Source organism: Ictidomys tridecemlineatus, chromosome 3 (assembly GCF_052094955.1).
Source record: "Ictidomys tridecemlineatus isolate mIctTri1 chromosome 3, mIctTri1.hap1, whole genome shotgun sequence".
NCBI classification, from domain to species: domain Eukaryota; kingdom Metazoa; phylum Chordata; class Mammalia; order Rodentia; family Sciuridae; genus Ictidomys; species Ictidomys tridecemlineatus.
In genome coordinates this window covers 32,439,730-32,462,348 of record NC_135479.1, presented here as the reverse complement: position 1 = coordinate 32,462,348, position 22,619 = coordinate 32,439,730, and the positions used below count along the sequence as shown (strand labels likewise).

General features: G+C 33.9%; 1 protein-coding gene across 2 annotated transcripts in view; it reads left to right on the top strand.

Moving 5' to 3' along the window:
- Hsf5 (heat shock transcription factor 5) overlaps positions 1-22,619 on the top strand; it is a 39,806-nt gene that overhangs the window by 6,048 nt on the left and 11,139 nt on the right. Inside the window, exons 2-5 of one of the 2 annotated variants that reach the window (XM_005321578.4) lie at positions 181-555; positions 9,918-10,015; positions 12,581-13,102; positions 15,346-15,523. In XM_005321578.4, the coding sequence (XP_005321635.1) occupies positions 181-555; positions 9,918-10,015; positions 12,581-13,102; positions 15,346-15,523 (1,173 nt within the window). The remainder of the gene's footprint in view (positions 1-180; positions 556-9,917; positions 10,016-12,580; positions 13,103-15,345; positions 15,524-22,619) is intronic. The other variant, XM_078042314.1, reaches the window with a different exon arrangement.

The window sequence follows — 22,619 nt, the reverse complement described above, 5'->3', positions numbered from 1 at the left end:
TTATTTATTTATTTATTTTATGTGGTACTGAGGTCTGAACCCACTGCCTTACACATGCTAGGCAAGTACTCTACCACTGAGCTACAATCGCAGCCTCTAAAGTATTTTTTTGACCTTTGGTTTACTATGTCTGGTGGTTTAATGTAAAATTAGTAAATGTGCTCTTCCTCTTTTATGCAGGACCAGTGGCTGTAGGACAATTTCACCGGTCATTCCGGAGAGATAGTTTGTCTCCTTATTCCTACGTATCAGCTTCATCCCACAACCACAGTACTTTCCCTCTGAAAGGTTTAGATCGGACCCCGATTCCTCCAAGAACATGGCAGAACTCCCTTGGAATGCACCCTGGACAAGTGGACACATCTCCTACTTTTTCAGATAAAGGGGTTCCATTTCCTGTACTGCAGAGGTTTCCAACCGAGGTTACCTATACACTGCAGCCCAGTGCCACATCTGTACACGTTCAACAAGGCCCTCAAACAATGGTCAGCTCCTCCCAAAAATATAGTAACTACACACCCTCAGCGCAGTACTCCCAAGCCTACTATCCAACAGGTATGAGAAGTTCAAGTTCACTGTCTTCTATTAAGGTAGTTTATAATCATATTTATATTTTAATTCATTTTAGTCTCTGTGTGCTTCAACATAGGTGGTGTGAATATTAAAAAATGTCAAAGATTTATTAGGAAATATTTTAAAACAATACATAAAATTTTTTGTGTACTTAAGGATTGTGAAAATTTTGTTGATGCCTAAAAAAGGGTATGTTTTCAGTGAAACCTTTTGTATTCTCAAAATGTGTTCTATTTTTATAATTAAGACTTAGTATTCTGGAACCTTACTTTAATTTTGCCCTTGGTATAATGTTTTATTTTTTAAAATATATTTTGTATGTGATATATTTTGTCTTTAATATCATAAATGAAGTTTCATAGTGAAATTATTTTAGTATCTCAGTCTGAAGTTTATTAAAAAAGCATGCTCTCTGAAAATTAAATTCATTAGTAAAACATGGTAAATAATGAAGTCCCTTCAATGCTCATCACAGCCAAATAAAAACTGGAGAATAACAGCAGGGGAAACTGACAATGGCAGCTGACCTGGCATTCAACCAAGAATTGAGGATATGCTGATAGATCCCAAGCCATTAACTGGGAATCCTTATAATAGTAACCTTGAGTCTTGCTTCTCAGAAAAGGAAAAAAAATTTTTTTAATATATCTTTTTTGCAAGATAATGGTCTTATTTCAAATTATTTTCTAGTTTGAAGAAACACTATAGAAGTGTTAAGTGTTTCATTATGTAATATACTTTACACAGAACGATGAAATGGGGCTATAGAAGGGTCAGAGCCTTCAGAAAAGACCAGAAAGAAGGAACACGGCATTTCTTTGTCCTAAAAATTAAGAATCTGGAAGCATTAATTTTCTCAGTTTTATAGATCTGTAATCAATCTCTGGAAGTATTTTGTTAGACCATTTCTTCCAGGAAGGACTTAACAAATATAAATAAATAAGTGAAAGAAATGTAAATCAGGAAAGGGTAAGTTGTTACAAAGTTATAAATCTGGTGCCTGTTCTATTTGTAATAGTACTTAATATTTTCTAGTTGTTAATATTCAACTATGTACTTTTACTATTGACTTAATGCATTCTACCTAAAAGTAGAAGTAAAAAGGATTGCTTTGTTTTCCCAAAACATTTAATGTTATAGATATTAAAATAACAAAACTAGAATTTAAATTAAGCGGGGTTCTATAGCTTTTTAGAGCTGCTGTTCTTTTGGTGGAAGGAGTTGAGAAGGAAAAGGGGAAGTGAATTGTATGGAGTAAAGATGACATAACTTAATCATTTTGCATAATAAAAAATAGAAGAAAATGGTTGTCTTATATTGAAATCCTTTAGGCCTGATTTTTTTCCCAAATTTTCAGCAATTACTTTGAAGAAAAAAAATTTAGGGTTGGGGTTGTAGCTCATTGGTAGAGCGCTTGTCTAGCATATATGAGGCACTGGGTTCGATTGTCAGCACCACATATAAATAACTAAATAAATAAAGTTCCATTGACAACTAAAAATTTTTTTTTTAAATTTATGCAGTCTTTAAAAATAAAAGATGACTAATTTCATGTTTATAAGTTATGTATCTTAAATATAGCAGTAAGTGTTGGTTGGATTTTTATTACTAGAGAGTTTGATCTAATATTATAATAAATTAGGCATTGCTATCAAAGTTCTTATTTTGCCCACATTCCATGTACGCATAGAATATATAGAGAGGCAGACTTTGTCTTTCTTGATTTACATTTCATTTCTCTTAATCCCCTCCTTTTAACTGAGACTAAAGAATTGCCATAAATGTTTCCCTTTGTTTTTTTTTTTTTGTTGTTGTTGTTGTTTTGTTTTTTAACTACTAAAGACTCAGAAGCTTCTGTAGAGTTGGAATTTGGAAGGACTACGGCAGAAAGGTGTAGAAATGTGCTCTGACCTTTCAATTTGGAATTTTGGAGGTATTTCCCTTTGGAAATATTAGATAGGGTGGCTGGGTGCTGTATTGCTATAATCTTTAAGGTATAAATGGTTATAGTCTGTATGTTGTTTCTCTGGGAGGTTTCTCTTCTAAGTTCCAGGCAACCCTCGTAGAAACTCTTAGTTCTAAATTTTATAAGTATTGCTTACAACACCAACAACCACATCAATTAATATTATTCATTCATTGTAGAAATACTATTTGTTAAATTATGATGATCTTGGATATATTATTTAAAAATATTTTAACTTTGTTGTAAACTTATAAATTGAAAGTCATTTCCAAGAGTTCAATGTAAGGACTAGAAAAGAGTCGTTTTAAAAAAAGCAAGTGACCTGAGGTGTAGCTCACTTGACTAGCATGAGGCCTGGGTTTCAGCTCCAGGACTAAAGGAGAAGCAAAAATGTTTTTTGTAGTATACAAGCACTTATAAAATAGAATCTTGTGTTTTTTGAATTTTTATTTTATTGGTCTCCTTTAATAGGGACTTAAAGTTTCTGAGGTTAGAAGGATAAGAAATTTCATGATAACTTCTAATACATAGAATAGTTCTATGATAAAAGTAGGTAATATTACTTTGAACATTCAGAATATTATGTAAATAAATTGTTTAGTTAAATATAAAAGAACTGCTATAGAAAAGAAAGTACCATAAAAATACTGTACAAGTATTTAATTCTTCCAAATTATGGGTGAAGGAAGCAAAAACTAATGAGTAATCTCACCAATGTTTGTTGAGGCCTATTTAGGAACATCATTACAGATTATTTCCCCAAAATTACATAGAATATTGGCTCGCAGAGAAAAGGTGGTGATCACTCATATTCATCTAAATTATAACAAAAGGACTAATTTAGACCTTTCCAAATGAACTATTTGACTTGAGGTTTCAATCAAGGTTTTTTTTTTTATCTTTTATTTATTTATTTTATGTGGTGCCCCATATGTGCATGAGGCAAGCGCTCTACCGCTGAGTTATAACCCCAGCTCCTCAATCAAGTTTTAAAACAACACTCCATATACAGATTTGTTGTGTTCAAAATAAACTTAGATCTGGCCTTGATTCAAATAGTACATTTTGAATTTTATATTTCATAAATTATTAATTTCTCTAGTAAAGCCAAACTCTGAGACTAAAGAATTGCCTTTGGACTGACTCATGAAATGACTCATCAGAATCACCTTTTATTTCTTGTCCTTCCTTAAAAGTGTCAGTTTTCTTTGCTTAGCTTGTTTACATTTTTTTGTTTTTATCACTCCCTCAAATGACAAAGTATCCTTTATCCAGTATTAGCTGACTCTTTTTAGTCTTGCCCTATCTAGAATTTAGTTTTTTTCTCTGATGCTTTTTTCAATGTGCTAGTATAATATAATTTCCCTCTTTTATTAAAAAAAACTTCATTTTTAGGCCTTTTTATTTTACTCATTCTCCACTATGTATTTGAGCATACATTCATATTCATACATTCATATTTACATATAGAGTCCTGTATCAAGGAATATTTCTTTAACATAATTCGGAATTAGCTCAAAATCAACTTTGCCTCCTTTTCACAGTTACATTTTGAGTTTTCACAATATTAAGAAATTATAGCTGCCATTAATATCATAATTTATTTAACAAATACATGGCAATCATGATGACAAGGCAGTCTTCCAAATACTTTTCAAATATTCATTCATTTAATCCTTATAATTAGCTTATAAGATAAGTAGTATAATTATCCTCATTTTATTGATGGGGAGACTGAAGCATAACTAGTAAGTGACAGACTGGGAAAGAAACCCCTGCAATCTGGTTCAGTAGTGCTTTCTTTTGGCCACTATGCTCTGTTGCCTGCCTGCCTGCCTGCCTCTCATGGAGGGTCTTTTATCTTTTTTCAGGGAATCTTCTAGTGTTATCTCTTTCCCAGATTTAGTTATTCCCAGATAAGTTAGATAGTTCAGAAACTGATGGTAGATCTACAGTTGTCTCCTTCTGGTGGTAATGTTACTATTTTGGATTATTGATTTATTCTGTCCAAATAGAGGGAACATACTCCAGTTGTTAGAGTAGGAGATTTAGTTTGATAGCTCTGGGGAGAGGAGCTGCCTCTAACTCATTTCTGTATCCCCTACACCTAGCATAGTGCTTGACTATATTGGGCCCTTAGTAAATAATTTATTGAATGGAATGAACTAGCTCTAGTCCCAATTTTGCAGTTAATCTCCTGATGTGACTTTCAGTGGATTGTTTTACCTCACTAAACCTCAAATTCTTTTCCTATATAAAGTGGCCTTGATACTTTGGGTCAGAAACTAAATGAATTAATGAATATAAATAGATTTTTTGATTTGAAACATGATTTACATGTAAGATATAAAATGTTTTAAATCTTTATAAAATGAGCCTAGATATTAATATTTATGGACTAGGGGCTGGGATTGTGGCTCAGAGGTAGAGCGCTTGCCTAGCATGTGTGAGGCACTGGGTTCAATCCTCAGCACTACATAAAAATAAATAAATAAAATAAAGGTATTGTGCCCATCTAAAAAAAATTTTTTTTGAAAAATACTTTATGGGGCTGAGGCTGTGGCTCAGTGGTAGTATACTTGCCTGACATGTGTGAGACACTGGGTTCAATTCTCAGCACCACATATAAACAAATAAAATAAAGGTCTATCAACAACTAAAAATATATATACCTAATTTATTAAAAAATACTTTATGGGCTAAAAATTTATAAGAATATATACTTTTCCCTAAGGTACACATGATATTTTTAATGAAAACTATATATCCTATCATTATTTCAAATGTTTCCAAATTGGCCTTTGGGTAAAAAGTGTTGCTTATTAATGTTTTAAAGTCTATTTAAATCTTTTTTTGGGGGTGGAGGTACAACCCAGGGCCTTATTCATGCTAGGCAGAGGCACTCTACCACTGGGTATACAGCACAGTACATTTAAATTTTAAAGGTTTGAAATTTATAGATTTGTAGTCCTACAATAATGTGCATGAGCAAATATAGAATATGGAGTTATAATGGTTTTCTAGCACTGTTACTCTTGTGCACAGGTAGCCTATATTGTCAATTTCTCTGAAAAATCTTGATTTTGTGTTTGCATAAAATAGGAACTTGTAACTAGGAAGACTTTTTTCTTTTTTTTGTTTTACCTGCCAAGAGAAACAAAGTGAAAGCAGATTTGCCTTTTTCATTGTAGTAAAATATCCATAACATAAAACTTAACATATTAATTAATGTTTTCTGTGGCATTAAATACATTTTGCCATTAACAACCTGCATCTCCATAATTTTTTATCTTCCCCAACTGAAACTCTGAACCCCTTAAAACACTAATTCCCCATTCTTCCCTTCCCTACCCCTGGAAACCACCACTCTGCTTTCTGTCTCTATGAATACTATAGATAGGAACCTCATATAAGAGGAATGCTGTAATATTCATCCTTTTGTGTCTGGCATATTTCATTTAGTATAATGTCTTCAAGGTTCATCCACATTGTACTACGTGTATGTGTCAAAGTTTCCTTTTTAAAAGGCTGAATGATAATGTATATGTACCACGTTTTATTTATCTGTTTTCCTGCTGAAGGACACTGAGTTGCTTTCACCCTCTGGCTATTGTAAATATTGCTACTAGGAACATGGATGTACAAATATTTTTTTTACTTCTTTCACTTTTTGCATTGTATTCACTTCTTTTGGGTATTCAGATGCATCTAGAATTGTAATGGGATTATGTCCCAGTAAACCTATCATATGTTGAAAATATTATGTAAAATTACCATACCAAATTATCATAGCTTAGTAATACAATACATTGTAGAGTATTGATTGTTTACCCTCATAATCCAGTTGTGGCTCACTGCTACTATCCAGCATCTCAAGAGAGAGAATGGTGCCTCATGTCACTAAGAAAGAGATAAAAATTTAAAAATCAATGTCTGTTTTCTACTGAATACATATGCCTTTCGCACCATTGTAAAGTCGAAAATTCATAAATGAAAACATTGTAAATCAATGACTATATGCCCAGAAGACCTTTTCTTTACCTCTTCATAGATATTGGAATTCTAGTTGCTATAGTAACTTATCTTGAAATTAAATTAACTATTAAATTTTCTGTTTCTTTTGAGCATTTATATTATTGGACATTTTCTTACTGTTAACACTGGGCTATCCTGGAGGAGATTCAAATCCAAAACAATTATATACTTGAAATTACTTCCATAGGGTAAAGTGTACAAACTTGTTTGCTTCACCTATGATCAGAGTAATAATTATGAGTAATTCTGGCTTTTTTATTACTCAGATTTTTAAAAATGTTATCAATGCTTATATTTGAAATGAATTTCTGTTCATTTACACCTTTTACTTTCATGCATAAGGTTTAATACCTTCATTGAACATTGCCTTCATGAAGACCCGGAAGATCTTTATGCAGATGAATGTCTTAGCACATAGTGATATTCAGTTTTATAATTTTTAGTGCTTTCATAATGCACAGATTAATTTTTCCTATATTAGGCACATATTGGATTTTCATACCTAGGTTTCCTAATTAGTAAACTTATTAATATCTTGCTTTGTTCTGTTTTATTGGTTGTACAAAGTGGAATTGCACTGGTAAGGAAATAGCCATTGAGGAATATTTTAGAATTGTAATCTATTCAAGTCCTCCTTTTCTTCATACAGGTACATTTTTACTTTTCATTTTTTTTTGGAAATTTTAACAGACATTCACTGTTTTGCTGTTTTCTTTCATACAAATGAGCTATCAACTATATATTAATATATTCTCTATTGAGTGTTGTAGTTTATTTCTCCAAGAAATTTATTTTAAAGAACATTTCAACAACTATTCAAAGTGTGTAATTAGTAGATCCAGAGCATTAAAATATCAGACAAAACAAATATAGCCCTGTCATTGATTTATTTGTAATGAAACACTACTTTTCAGCATGGGGATGGGATGAATACCTGCAGCTCTTAACTAAATCTTTCCCTGACACTAGGGGGCACTAGGTTTTTTCCTTAGTTGTAAGAATTCCAGGGTATACATTGTACCAAAGTTTTAGTGGTTAGATATTTGGATTCTCAAGATATTTTTGCTTTTAAATACCTTTGGGAAATCATAATCAAACCCCAAACATTTTAATTGGGTAATACCTCCCAACGATCAAGTGTAGGCATCTGTTTGCCTAACTTGCATTGGAAGTGACAATAGCTAGAGTTTTATCTAGTGATCTTAATAATATATGGCCTTTGTGTGTGTGTGTGGTACTGGGGATTGAACCCAGGGATGCTCTATCAGTGAGCTACATCCCTAGCCCTTTTTCCTTTTTTCCTTTGAGACATGGTCTCACTAAGTTACCTAGATTGACCTTAAACATGGGACTGCCTCAGCCTCCTGAATCACTGGGATTATAGGTGTGCATTGTAGTACCTGACCTTTTCTGGCTTTTTAACATCACTAAAATTATTAAAAATCATATAAATCAGAGAAGATCAACACATATTTATATCTGAATTTAGGATTCTATCCACTATTTCAATTTTTCTTTGTGCAAAATTTAGTGTCTTAAATTGCACATGATATGATGTAAAAATATTTATTTCTAGTATACCTTTATGAACATCTGATATTTTAAAAATCAATAGTCAATAATGGAGAAATAGGGAAGCACTTCAATTAATTTTTAAATTTGTTCTTTTTTAGATATACCTGATAGTAGTGTCAATTTTTACTCTCCTCCAGCTAATTTGCTTTCTAAGATTAAGAAATGGGATTACTCAGTAATTTTTTCCCTTTTTTGCCATGCTGGGGATTGACCCTAGGCCCTATGCATGATAGACAAGTGCTTTACCACTGAATTACATCCCCAGCTACTTAGTAAATTTTTTTTTTTTAACCTAGGGATTGAACTCAGGGGTGCTTAACCACTGAGCCATAAACCCAGCCCCTTTTTGTTTAATTTTTATTTTGAGACAGGGTCTCATTAAGTTGCTTAGGGCCTTGCTAAGTTGTTGAGGCTGGCTTTGAACTTAGAATCAATCCTCTTGCCTCAGCTTCTATTTAGTAATATTATTATCACAGTCACAAGGTAGAACGTGGAGATAAAAGGGGAAAGTTGCCATTTTATGATAAAGACATCTTTATATAAACAAGTAGAGTTCTATTTAATTAAATTTTTGGTATTAAAATTTTACATTTCTGGAAAAAGGAAAGCTTAGGGAAGTACTGTGTTATAAAGAGCATGTGTTTTGGAGTTTGGATACTGGCTGTCACTATCAGTTTTGTGACTTTTGGCAAATTAATATCTTTTATTTCCCTTATTTTATAAAGTAATGTTAATACTTCATATGATTGTTGCTTGAAGTGATATATGTAAAGCATCTACCACTGTGCCTGGAGCATGGTAGGTACTCAATGCATACCATCCTCTGTTTACTCCAAAGGTGTGATGTTATAACTGATTCTCATTCGTACTGGAGAGTCTCTCTCTGGAAAAGAGGAGACTCAACCTATTAAGACTGCATCTGTAAGTATAACCGTTCCAGTACAAAGAATCGATCTTTTTGTGGTGTCCTAACTATAAAGAGAAAGTTTGGAAAAATGTACTTTTTGGTTCCATCCCCAGCACCACAAAAAATAGTTTCTTTAGTTAAAATCATAGCTGTTTTTGTTGATTGCTTACTGTCTTCCATTACTATTCTAAGTGCTTTGTGCATATTAGCTCATTCATTCCTCATAACTACCATATTAGGTAGAGTCTATTATTATCCTTATTTATTATCCTGAGACCCAAAGAGGTTAACTATGCTCAAATTAATACAGCTATTAAATTGTGGATCTCAACTCCAAAGTCAAGCAGTCTGGCTCTAGGAGCTACATTCCTACCCATTTGCCTAAATGTTAAAACATTTTTTGCATGTATTTCTACCAGATGCATTGTTTAATGATAAGAACATTTGGAGAATATTTTATACTTATTTTACTCTTTTAAAACACTCCTCCCTCTTAATGGTTGTTACTGCTAAAATGATTGAAACAATTATTTAGGAATTCCAAATATATTTTGATATTTTCAATAAACTAAAATTACTTTCAATAAGAAATGTTTAATTAGAAAGGTAACAAAATGTTTAGGTGCTAAAGAAATCACTTATAAAAGTAGACATGGACCCTTTTAAAGTTTATGAAAAAGTTTATTATATAATCATGATATTTTAAAAAAATAGCACCTGATTGGACTAAATACAATTTTTTTTAGACACATGAAGGAAGCTCTTCTTTGGACTTCTTTCCAGATCAAAAGAGGGCAGAACCTTGAATGGTGTAGAGATTTATTTTGGTTGATGGCTTGTCTGTGTTTAAATTTGTTCCAGCTGTTCTACAGTGCTGCTCTCCTTCTACCCACATGGACGCTCTAAGTAGTTGTGTCACTCCCACTGCCTCTTCCTACGCACACTGCAACTACTTCCAGGTAAGATTCATGGATATGATGTGTTTCATGTGCAATATTATTGACCTTGCAAAATTTCAAAATGTAATTTTATATTAATGAGGTAGCCATAGGTAAGCTTGGGTTATGGACTCAGTTTTCTCAGTTCTCAATAATTTCTTTTTGGTACCAGGGATTGAACTCAGGGGCACTTGACCACTGAACCATATCCCCAGCCCTAGTTTGTGTTTTATTTAGAGACAGGGTGTTACCGAATTGCTAAGTGTCTCACTGTTGCTGAGGCTGACTTTGAACTTGATATCCTCCTGAGTTAGCCTGCTTTAGCCTCCTGAGCCCCTGGGATTACAGACATGCGCCACTGCACTGGCTTCTCAGTTCAAAATAAAAGAGGATTGATAGGAATGATGTTTTGAGTATTCTTCTAGGGTAGCACTGTCGAATATGGTAGCCACTAGCCACATGTGGCCTTTTACATTTAAATTATTTGAAATGGGGTGAAATTTTAAAGTTCATGTATTCATCACCCTAGCCACTTTTCAAGTACAACAGTCTCATATGAGTAGTGGCTCCCAAATTGTTCAGCACCAAAATAGAACATTCCCATTATTGCTGAAAGGTATTTTATATAGTGTTATTGTAGACTTTTTATGAATACCAGATATGTCACCAAATGACAAATTCTTCCAAGATGGTAAGACTTTTTTTTTTTTAAGAAAAAAGGAAAATTGATGTCAAAAAATAAGAAATTCAAGAGATAGTCCCTAGCCTTATCCTGAATGTTATATACACTGTTCTTCAAATATCTTCTTATTATTTCTTAGGAAATAATTGCTTTAACTAAAATGTTTTATATTGCTATTTATAGGATAAGATTTCTTTCTTTTAATCTACATGACAAGTAAGTAGATAATCAAATTATTGTTAGAAGAGTATAGAATCAGATCAAGGGGACAAAGCAACTTAGTTGGCTGTTTTTCATGGCCAGTATCGTCAAGCATTATCAGTGCTCAGTTTGTTCTTCTCTGGAGGGACATACCTGTCCCACCATGCTCTTGTTTGTAGATCCAGACACAGTCATGGATCACATTGGAGATAATCTGAAAGTATTTATATCTTGATTATTTTCATGTTTGATTGATTGATTGGTATCAGGGCACTTAATCACTGAGCCATATCCCCCAACCTTTTTAAATATTTTATTAGAGACAGGGTCTTGCTAAGTTGCTTAGGCCTTGCTAAGTTGCTGAGGCTGGGTTTGAACTCATGATCCTCTTGCCTCATGTTTTAAATTAAACATTTTATGAAGATTTTTTCTTACTACAACAGTAGTACATGTTTATTTTAGGAATAAAGAAATAAGGGGACATAAAATTTAAAACTTGAAAAAGGAAAAGCATTTCAGAGTACATCCTGAAAATCAGTGCAATTAGACTGTAGGTACTGGTGAGAATGTGTATCAAAGGTCAGTATATTGTCATAGTTGAGAGCAAAATATCTAGAGTCAGGCAAACCTTGAAACCTGGCTCTGTCAGTTATTTCATTGCTACTTTGATTAAATTACGGTATTTCTCTGAACCTCAGTTTTATCATTTGGAAATGGAGAATATCACCTGTCATGGGGTTCTTATGGGCATTAAATGAAATAATTATTATATAGAGTATTTTTTATGTTTCTGTCACATAGTAAAGACTCATGATACTATGGTAATGGCTTGATACTTATACTCTTTGAATTTACATAATTTATTGGGCATTAACCTCCTAAAACAATGATATCATCATTGTAGTACATTTGACAACATCAATTCTTTGTATCTATTTATTCATAGCTCTTCTGTATTTTATGTTTATAACTGAGATAATTAGCAAACACATTGAAAGCCTACTTTGTGCAAAACACTATATATGTAAATAAATAATTTAGACATTTGTATGAAGATCTTTATGTCTTTATACATTATTTAGATAAGTATGAATAGATACATATGTATGTTTATGGATATGTCTTAAAGTTATAAAACTAAATGCACAGCTATTCTGGTTTGTTGTTTCATTATCGAAAGTAATCTCAGGAACCAAAGGACATTGATATTCTATCCATTTTTTCCCCAGATCATTTGGAGCAGAATTCAGTACCTTCCCCTGATTCTGTAGAAGGATTGGTGGATTTATGAGCATCTTGTGTTTGCCATTTACTTGCTGTATTCCTAAGATAGTATAATATAAATAAAATAATGTTTTGACTATAAACCTTTATGGAAGAATTTGGTTATGTAGACATTCGATTGGCAAATGGGTATTTAGATATTATAGCTTTTTGCTTTTGTGAACTTGAACCTTGAGAATTAGTGCTTTACTCCAGTATTAAACTTAGTATAATGGCTGACATATGGTAGATACTAAATAAATATTAACAATACATTTGAAGCTGCCATTGCTGAAAAGATTAGCATTCAGATTTTCTTAGTGATCTTTAAGCTTATAAGTCATATGTACTAAGCATTGGTGAGCCTAAATGTTGTTTCTTTCCTCCTTAATCTCATATTTGATTTTCTATCCAAACAGTCCTATTTTCTCTTTTCCCAGAATCCTCCAATGCAATCCTCCTATCCAGTTGAATTTTTGCCTTCTAATTGGCCTTGCAGTGCTACTGATGAAAATAAAAAGACGGAAGTAAACCTAGAGGCTGTCTTTCAGATAGTAGATGAGTTGCATTCCTCTCCTAAATTGGAGATGGTGAAGGTGGAACCTGTTGAGAATCAGTGCCCAACATCTCAGTCTAACAGAGGCCAACATATCCTAGCTAATTCAAGCAACAGTAATCCATCGTCCACAAGTCAGGCTAGCCAGCTGGAGCCACTTACTCCTGTAGGCTCAGATATTACATCTTTTGTGGTTGGAACAGAACAAGCAATTACCTGCTCTCTACCACAGTCACCTGAGTACATCTATACCATCCACACAGCTCAACCTGTGGAAAATAGCACAATGCAGGAATCTGCAGCCATACAACAAGCTCACGTCAAACTGAAGGAGCAGCTAAGTCATAATCCATCTCCATCTTCAGTAGTATTTGTGCAGGAAGGGCTACCATTCAACACACACCAGGTAAGAGGGCAAACAAAAGAATTATAATAAAGTTCAAAGTACACAGTGCTTCTTGTTAAAGAATCTTCTAGTGGAATTTTTCTAGGTTTTATTTGGGTTTAATACCAGTTCATTTCACTTTCCAAAAGGATCACATTCCCTGTGGTTCTGCACAAAAGATTCATAAAGGAGTTACCTTAACCCGTAGACATCATCTTACTATTGTTATAGTTTGAAGTGGCAGACTGGGCATTAAAACTTGTTTTCATATTAAAATCATCCTTTGAGTTTTGCTTCCTATTTTAATTTGGATGGACTAGATATGCCTGACTAATGTGGAGTGGTTTATTTGCCAGATGACATAAGGATTTTCCAAGTTATTTGTAGATGGAGGTAAGGATATGGTTGGAGGTCTTTTCTTACCATTTTTTTTGACAACATCACTGCATTTGAATAATGAGTATATTGTGTTCAAACTTCTTACTATTGCTTGCATTCCCAAAGCAGAATTCTGACTGAAGTTTGAGGGACACATTCTGAAGGAAGAGATTAATTCCTTTAGTACTGTTAGTATATGACAATAAAATAAATAAACTTTGATTCTAAATAATTAGTAAGAATAACTCATCAAAAGTATATCCAAAGTAATATTATCTTGTGAGTTAACTTATTTTTTTTTCTGACTTTAATTTTTTTATGGATCTTAGCCTGATAAACGTTTTTCATTTTGGATTTTTTCTTTTTTTCTTCTTTGTGTGTGTGGTGTGTGTGTTATTGGGGATTGAAGTATGAAGTATCAGGAATTCGAACTTGCTAGGCAAAAGCCCTATTACTAAACCCCCAGCACTTTATGTTTTTTTTTTTTTGAGACAGGGTCTTGCTATGTTGCCCAACCTGGCCTGAAACTTGAGCCTCCTGAGAAGCTGGGATTACAGACGTGTGTCACCAATGCTTGCTGATTTTTTTTTTTTCTTTTAATAGGGCTGAAAATCTTTTTATTGTTAGATACTCCCAAGATAACTTTTGGTGTGTTTTGTTTTGTTTGCAGCCTTTTTTTTTTTTTTTTAGTTCTAATTTTAGATCCAGATGTCTTAAGATTCCTATCAACTCTTTCCTTTTTGAGCCTATTGAGATCTATTACATTAAGATAATGATGTTAATTCAGTAGGAAAAAAATTATGTTTTGAATATATCTGTAGAAAAAATACAAAATTTGTCTTTTTTTCTTCATAGTCACATTTAGAATATTGGATTTTGTATCTTAAAATTGCATGTACACAGTTACTTTTTCTTTTATTAGTATATTTGAACACCACAGCTCATGAAAGCTGTTTTTAACTTTTAACCTTGTTTTCATTACATAGTTTAATTTTAAATAAATGATAAAGAAATTGAATATTTTAGAAATTGGTCACCTTGACAAAATGATTTAACAATCCAAAGATGATCATTTGTGAAACAAATGAATTTAAATTTTATAGGGACTAAAGCTTATACAATTTTGACAACCTTTTAAAGACAAAGAATACAAAATTAGTAAAATAAAGTATTCAGGTTTTATTGACAGAATTCAACAGGATTATGACTATGATCATCTCAGCATCGCCAACTAGTAGGGGAAATCTGATGGAACATATGCTAGAGTAGAAAAAGATGGTGGTTTTAAGCCAGTCATGGTTTAAAATATCTTACTCTCTTATAAGTTAAAAATCATCAAGTCTCATGGTAAATCTTTGATCATAATAAGTGAATAATGTAGTTCCACATACATTTCAATGGTTTGAGTATGAGGAAATAAACATCTTACTGATTAAATAATTAGATAGCAAGCTAATTAAAGGTACTATTCATAAGGATGAAAAGCTTTATAAGCATGTTTGTTGCATCATGGTTGTGTTGGGGTGGATTCTGGGTGTTTGAACACTCTACCACTGAACTACATCTCCAAGCTTTTGTTTATTATTATTATATATATTTTTTGATACCAAGGATTAAACCCATAGGTGCTTAACCATTGAGCCACATCCTCAGCCCTTCTTATTTTTTAATTTTGAGACAGGGTCTTGCTAAATTGCTTAGGGCCTTGCTAAGTTGCTGAGGCTTGCTTGAACTTAAGATCCTCCTGCCTCAGACTCCCAAGGAGGTGGGTTTATAGGTGCCTGGCTGGATCATATTTCTGTAACACAACCCTCTGATAGATTAATTAACTTTTAGTACATATTTTGGGGGAAATCTCAGAATAATAAATGAATTTAATATTTTAGGTGGATGCCAGTATAAAATGCCAGACCAGTCCACCTGAGAATATCTTGCCTTCAGAACAGATGGGATTCCTCATTTCAGAAATGGGGCCAGCTAGCAAATCTAGTAAAGACACAGGCTTATCCACTCCAGCCAGATACAGAGAGCGAAGAAGCAACTCACAACAAGGAAAGTCCCCTGGTAAGGATTATGTAATTTTAAGCTTTAGAATCTATAGCTCTAGAATGCTAGAAATAGAACCACAGTATAAAATTAATATTTAAATGACAGTTTTTCTATGTCTTCACTTATTATTCATGATTGTATTATATCTATCACATTGCTTTTTACATAACTATAAAAATTATCCTTGTAAAATATGTAATATTTTCCTAATATTGCATATAAGAATTTAAGCTTTCAAAAATGCTGAAAATAGTTAAGATAAATCAAAGAAATTAGGTTAACTTGAAGAGGGTAAAATGAAGGATGACTTAATAACTGTCCTCAGATGCCAAAGACTTATAATTGTAGATGTACTTATTCACTTATTAAAAGACTGTAGGACACAAGGTTATACACTTAAATTGTGATGGGAGGAAATTAGATGGATATAAAAGATCCTGAGTACATAAAAATGCTATAAAGTGTAACTCTATATCAGTAGGATTGTTTTTCTCTGTATATTTTTAAAATGTTTTAAAAATATTTTTTAGTTGTAGTTGGATACAAATAATACTTTTATTTAATTTATTTATTTTTATGTGGTGTTGAAGATTGAACCCAGGGCCTTGCACATGCTAGGAAAGCATTCTGCTGAGCCACAACCCCAGACCTTTCTTTTGATTTTTAAGAATCTAGAGGGGATGGGGTTGTAGCTCAGTTGTTGAGCTCTTACCTTGCATGTATGAGGCCCTGGGTTCGATCCTTAGCACCATATAGAAAGGAAGGAAGGAAGGAAGAAAGAAAGATATTGTGTCCATCTTGTTTGGGGCACACACTGTTGGTTCTACTTTTTTTTTCCTTTCTGGTTTTTTTTTTTTTTTTTTTTTTTTAATATCAAGAAACTATCACCTCTGGCTTTCCTGTCCAAGGAGTCTCTAATTTGTTCATTTTCTTTTAAAGAGAGAGAGAGAGAGAGAGAGAATTTTTTAATATTTATTTTTTAGTTTTCAGCAGACACAACATCTTTGTTTGTACGTGGTGCTGCAGATTGAACCCAGGCCGCATGCATGCCAGGTGAGCATGCTACCGCTTGAGCCACATCCCCAGGCCCTTGTTCATTATTCTTAAAGGTAGCCTCATCTGCAGTGGTCCTCATGGAGTATGTGTTCTTTTGTTGGAATGATCCAGCTTTTGTTACCTATTTTCTACAAGGATAAATCTAAAGTGTCTGAGGATTAACTTTAGGGGCTGAACAATTACACTTCTTAGCATACCAGACTTGTTAATTCTCAGGCATTTTAATTAACAACAATAACAACAATAGGCATTTGCATAAAAAGCAAAAACAACAACTTGGAGCCAAGTGCTGTGGTATATACCTGTAATCCCAGCTATAAAAAAAGCTGAGGAGGAGGATCACAAATTCAAAACCAGCCTGGTCAACTTAGTGGATCCTGTCTCAAAAAATAAAAGGACTGGGGATATTTGCTCAGTGGTAGAACAGGCCTTAGTTTAATCCCTAGTACCACAAGAAAAAAAAAACAACAAATCAAAAGTTGGTAGATGACTGCTTTGTTGGCCTTGCTTGGGTCATTCCAGTTGAAAGCCAGGGATCTCATTTTAGGTAGTGTTAAGCTTGACAAGTCTGATATTTGATTTGCAGTCTATGCTTTTCCCATTCCCTAGTCTGAGAGTGGGTTGAATCTTTGCAGTAGAGTTCTCTCCCATTGTCTATCAGAGATTCCCCCTCCACCCTGATGCTGAGGATCGAGCCCACTGCCCCGTGCATGCCGCTTGAACTCACTACCGCTTGAGCCACATCCCCTGCCGTCCCCCCTGCCTTTTTTATTTTGAGCTTGGTCCTCACTGAATTGCCCAGTCTGGACTTGAACTTGGAATCCTCCTGCCTCTGCTTTCTAAATAGTTGAGGCTATAGTTATGCACACCACTCCTAATTTTCAGAGGTTCTTACAACAGGTGCTTGAGAAAAGGTTGAGGCTCCCTTGGGTTTCTGAAGCAGTTGGATGTATGACCTAAACTAATGAGCTGTAGAGAATAGATTGTCAACTACAGGAAGAGAAATATTCCCATCCATCTTTGCTTGCACACTGGGAACCTCTAGACTGAACTCATCTCTTCTTTTAGGACTTTGCTGAATGTGTCAAGAAATAGTCAACACAGTGTGAATTTTGTCAGGCTTTTCCCTATGGTTGTATGCGCACTTGTTCTGTGGTCTGCCTTCCAGGGTATCACAGGTAATGAGTTTACCAAATGTTTTGGCACAAATAACAAAGATCACCAACATTCCAGCCTGCTATATCTTAACCACCTACTGTCTGACTAGTAAGCCCATGCCACTTTTTTTTTTTTTTGATACTTGAATTGAACCACTGAGCTATATCCCAGTGCCTAGAACCACATTTTAAAATTTGAATTATAGCAGCACCTCACATCTAGATTCCAAATTGCCTATTAGGATATAAATTAGAACAACATAATTATATAAATAATACACTAGAATAGAAATTGTAACAAATAAAACAAAAGGGACTAGAGATGAAGCTCAGTGGTAGAGCATTTGCCTAGCATGCATGAGGCCTTAGGTTCAACCACTAGCACCATAAAAGACAACAATGGCTTAAAAAAGATAGAAATTTTTTTTTCTTTATAATAAAGCCTATCCTGAGTATAAACTGTCCAGAGTGGTAGCTTCCCTTCTTTCTGCTAGTCCTCAGGTATTGCATGGTTAAAGATGGCTTACCACTCTAGATAGCAGGTTGCTATAAATATCTTTTCCTCATATGCACTAAGTTATCACATATGTTCACATCTTTTTTGAACAGAACTTAAGTCACAGAAGACCAAGTTCTAGCTATAGGGAAGCTTAGAAATACAGTCTTTGGCTGGGGGCCATTTGCCTATTTAAAAGAATACCATAGGACCGGAGATGTAGCTCAGTAGTGGAGTTCTTGCTTAGCATGCACAAGGATCTGGGTTCAATCTTCAGCACCACAAAAATAATAACTATTAAAATAACACCATGATGTTAAGAATGAGAATCAGTGTTAGGAGACGACTAGCATAGCCTTAAGAAAAATACTTACCACATAAATGTATATATCAATATTACAGACGAACCCCTTACAAATCAGTAAAAAAAAATGCAAACCAATAAAAATAAATAAAATTTAATTGGGGGGCTGTGGTTGTAGATCAGTGGCAGAGCATTTGCCTAGCACAGTGAGGCATTGGGTTTGATCCTCAGCACCACCTAAAAATAAACAAAATAGGGACTGGGGCTAGGGCTGGAGCTGAGGCTCAGTGGTAGTGCACTTGCCTGGCATATGTGAGGCACTGGGTTTGGTTGTCAGCACCACATATAAATAAATAAAATAAAGGTCTACCAACAACTAAAAAAATATTTTAAAAATAAACAAAATAAAGGCATTCTATTCATCTACAACTGCAAAAAAATTTTTTAAATTATATTAGGGGATAGAGTTGTGGCTCAGTGGTAGAGCACTTGCCTGACATGAGTGAGATATGGGTTCTGTCCTCAGCACTACATAAAATAATAAAGATATTGTGTCCATCCACAACTAAAAACAAATTATATTAGTATTCAGTTTAGAAGAAATAAAAATGACTAATAAATATATAAAAAGATATTCTTTTCAACCTTTGTTTACCAGAGAAATACAAATTTAACCAGCTACTTTTTCTTCAATCTAATTGGCAAAACTTCAGCTGTTCCTAATATTAGACTTGTTATAGTTATAAGGAAGCTGGGTGTGATGGTGCATACCTGTAATCCCAGCTATTTGGGAGGCTGAGACAGGAGATTTGAAAGTCCAAGGCTAGCCTGGGCAATTTAATGAAATTCTTTACCAAAATAAAAAAAGAAAAGGACTGGGGAAGATAGCTCAGTGGTAGAGTGTCCCTGTGTTCAATTCCCAGTAGCACCCAAAAAATGGTGTAGGAAAAAAGGAACCCCCTATATGCTGCAACTAGAATGTAAAAGTCTATTGCCTTTTGAAGGGAGGGCAGTTTTTCATTATCTATAAATAATTAAATTACTCATGTGTTTTAACACAAGAATTCTACTCCTATGAATCTGTCCTACTGAAATATGTGTATTCCCAAAGATACCACAAAAAAGTTCACTATATTGTTTTAATAGCAAAAACCTAGAAAAAGCATAAATACCTGACAGTTGGGAGCTAGATAAATTATAATAAATTCATGTAATTAAATGCTGTGCAACTATTTAAGAAAATAGTTTGACAAGTTGTGACCTGGAAAGATTTAGTGAACATTAAGTGTCCATAATGTATTAGTATACAAACAGGTTGCAGCACCATATGCCTAGCTAGCAAAGTTCCCATTCTAGAAAGAAAAACAGAAAGCTAGGTGTATGCTGTATAATTATAGAAAAAAAATCTGAAAATGTATGATAAAACTGAAATATGTAATAATGGTGACCTTTGAGAAGATAGAAACGAAGGGTACAGGGATATTTTTAACAACTTAATTTGTGTATGTATGTATATGATAGTAGGATTATGGTAAATTTTCTGAATTTTTAAAATTGAATTAAAAGCTGAAAATACTAAAAGTAAATACTTTACAGCATTTCTGTAACATGAATATAAAAGCCTCACAATAGGCCTGGGATTGTGGCTTAGTGATAAGTGGTAGAGCACTTGCCTAGTATGTGTGAGGCACTGGGTTGGATCCTCAGCACCACATAGAAATAAATAAATAAAGGTATTGTGTCCATCTATAACTAAATATATATATATATATATATATATATATATATATATATATAATATTCACAATAATAGGAATGAGCAAATTTTAAAAAATTTATTTATTCTAATTTGTTATATATGACAGCAGAATGCATTTCAATTCATAGTACACATATAGAGCATAATTTTTCATGTCTCTGGTTGTACACAAAATAGAGTCACACCATTCATGTCTTCATACATGTACTTTAGGTAATGATGCCATCTCATTCCACCAACTTTCCTACCCCCTTGCCTCCTCCCTTTACCTCCCTCCCCTTTGCCCTGTCTAAAGTTCCTCTCTCCCTCCTATGCTCCCCCCCCCAGCCCCTGCATTATGGATTAGCATCCACATATCAGAGAAAACATTTGGCCTTTGTTTTTTTGGGATTGGCTTCCTTAGCATGATATTCCCTGACTCCATTCATTGCACTCCATCCATGCAAATGCCCTGATTTTATTCTCTTTTAATGCTGAGTATTATTTCATTGTGTATATATACCACAGTTTTTTTATCCATTCATCTATTGAAGGATATCTAGGTTGGTTCCACAGTTTGCCTATTGTGAATTCAGCTGATGTGCTATGTCCCTGTAGTATGCTGTTTTTAAGTCCTTTGGCTATAAACAGAAGGGTGGGATAGCTGGGTCAAATGGTGGTTCCATTCCAAGTTTTCCAAGGAATGCTTTCCAGATTGGTTGCACCAATTTGCAGTCCCACCAGCAATGTATGAGTGTGCCTTTTCCCCCACATCCTCGATAACACTTATTGTATTCTTAATAGATGCCATTCTACCTGGAATAAAATGAAATCTTAGAGTAGTTTTGATTTGCATTTCTCTTAATTGCTAGAGAAGTTGAACATTTTTTCATATATTTGTTGACTGATTGTATATAATCTTCTGAGAATCGTCTGTTCAGTTCCTTGGCCAATTTATTGATTGGGTTATTTGTATATTTGGTGTTTTTTGAGTTCTTCGTATATCCTAGAGATTAGTGCTCTATCTGTGAGTGTGGTAAAAATGTGCTCCCATTCTGTAGGTGCTCTCATCACCTCACTGATTGTTTCTTCTGAGAAAAAGTTTTTTAGTTTGAATACATCCCATTTATTGATTCTTGATTTTATTTCTTGCACTATAGGAGTCTTATTAAGGAAGTCGGGGCCTAATCTGACCATGATGAAGATTTGGGCCTTCTTTTTCTTCTCTTAGGCACAGGGTCTCTGGTTTAATTCCTATGTCCTTGATCCACTTTGAGTTGAATTTTTCACATGGTGAGAGATAGGGGCTTAATTTTATTTTGCTGCATAGGGATTTCCAGTTTTCCTAGTACCATTTGTTGAAGAGGCTATCTTTTCTCCAATATGTTTTTGACACCTTTGTCTAGTATGAGATAATTGTATTTATGTGGGTTTATTTCTGTGTCCTGTATTCTGTACCATTGGTCTACAAGTGTATTTTGGTGCCAATACCATGCCATTTTTGTTACTATTGCTCTGTAGTATAGTTTAAGGTCTGGTATAGTGATGCCACCTGCTTTACTCTTCTTGGTAAGGATTGCTTTAGCTCTTCTGGGTCTCTTATTTTTCCAGATGAATTTCATGATTGCTTTATCTATGAGGAATGTCATTGAGATTTTGATTGGAATTGCATTAAATTTATATAGTGCTTTTGGTAGTATGGTCATTTTGACAATATTAATTCTACCTATCCAAGAACAAAGGAGACCTTTCCATCTTCTAAGGTCTTCTTTAATTTCTTTCTTTAGTGTTCTGTAGTTTTCATTGTAGAGGTCTTTCATCTGTTTTGTCAGAGGATTTGTCACTGATGTAACGAAATGCCTTTGATTTATGGGTGTTGATTTTATATCCCTCTACTTTTCTGAATTCATTTATTCTAGAAGTTTTCTGGTGGAATTTTTTGGCTTCTCTAGGTATAGAATCATGTCATCTGCAAATAGTGATAGTTTGAGTTCTTCTTTTCCTATCTTATCCCTTTAATTTCTTTCATCTGGCTAGAGTTTCAAGAACTATGTTAAATAGAAGTGGTGAAACAGGGCATCCCTGTCTTCCCTGTCTTGTTCCAGTATTTAGAGGAAATGCTTTCAATTTTTCTCCATTTAGAATGATGTTGGCCTTGGGCTTTGCATAGACAGCATTTACAATGTTGAGATATGTTCCTGTTATCCCTAGTTTTTCTGGTGTTTTGAACACGAAGGGTGCTGTATTTTGTCAAATGCTTTTTCTGCATCTATTGAGATGATCATGTGATTGTTATCTTTAAGTCTATGATATGATGAATTACATTTATTGATTTCTGTGTGTTGAACCTACCTTGTATT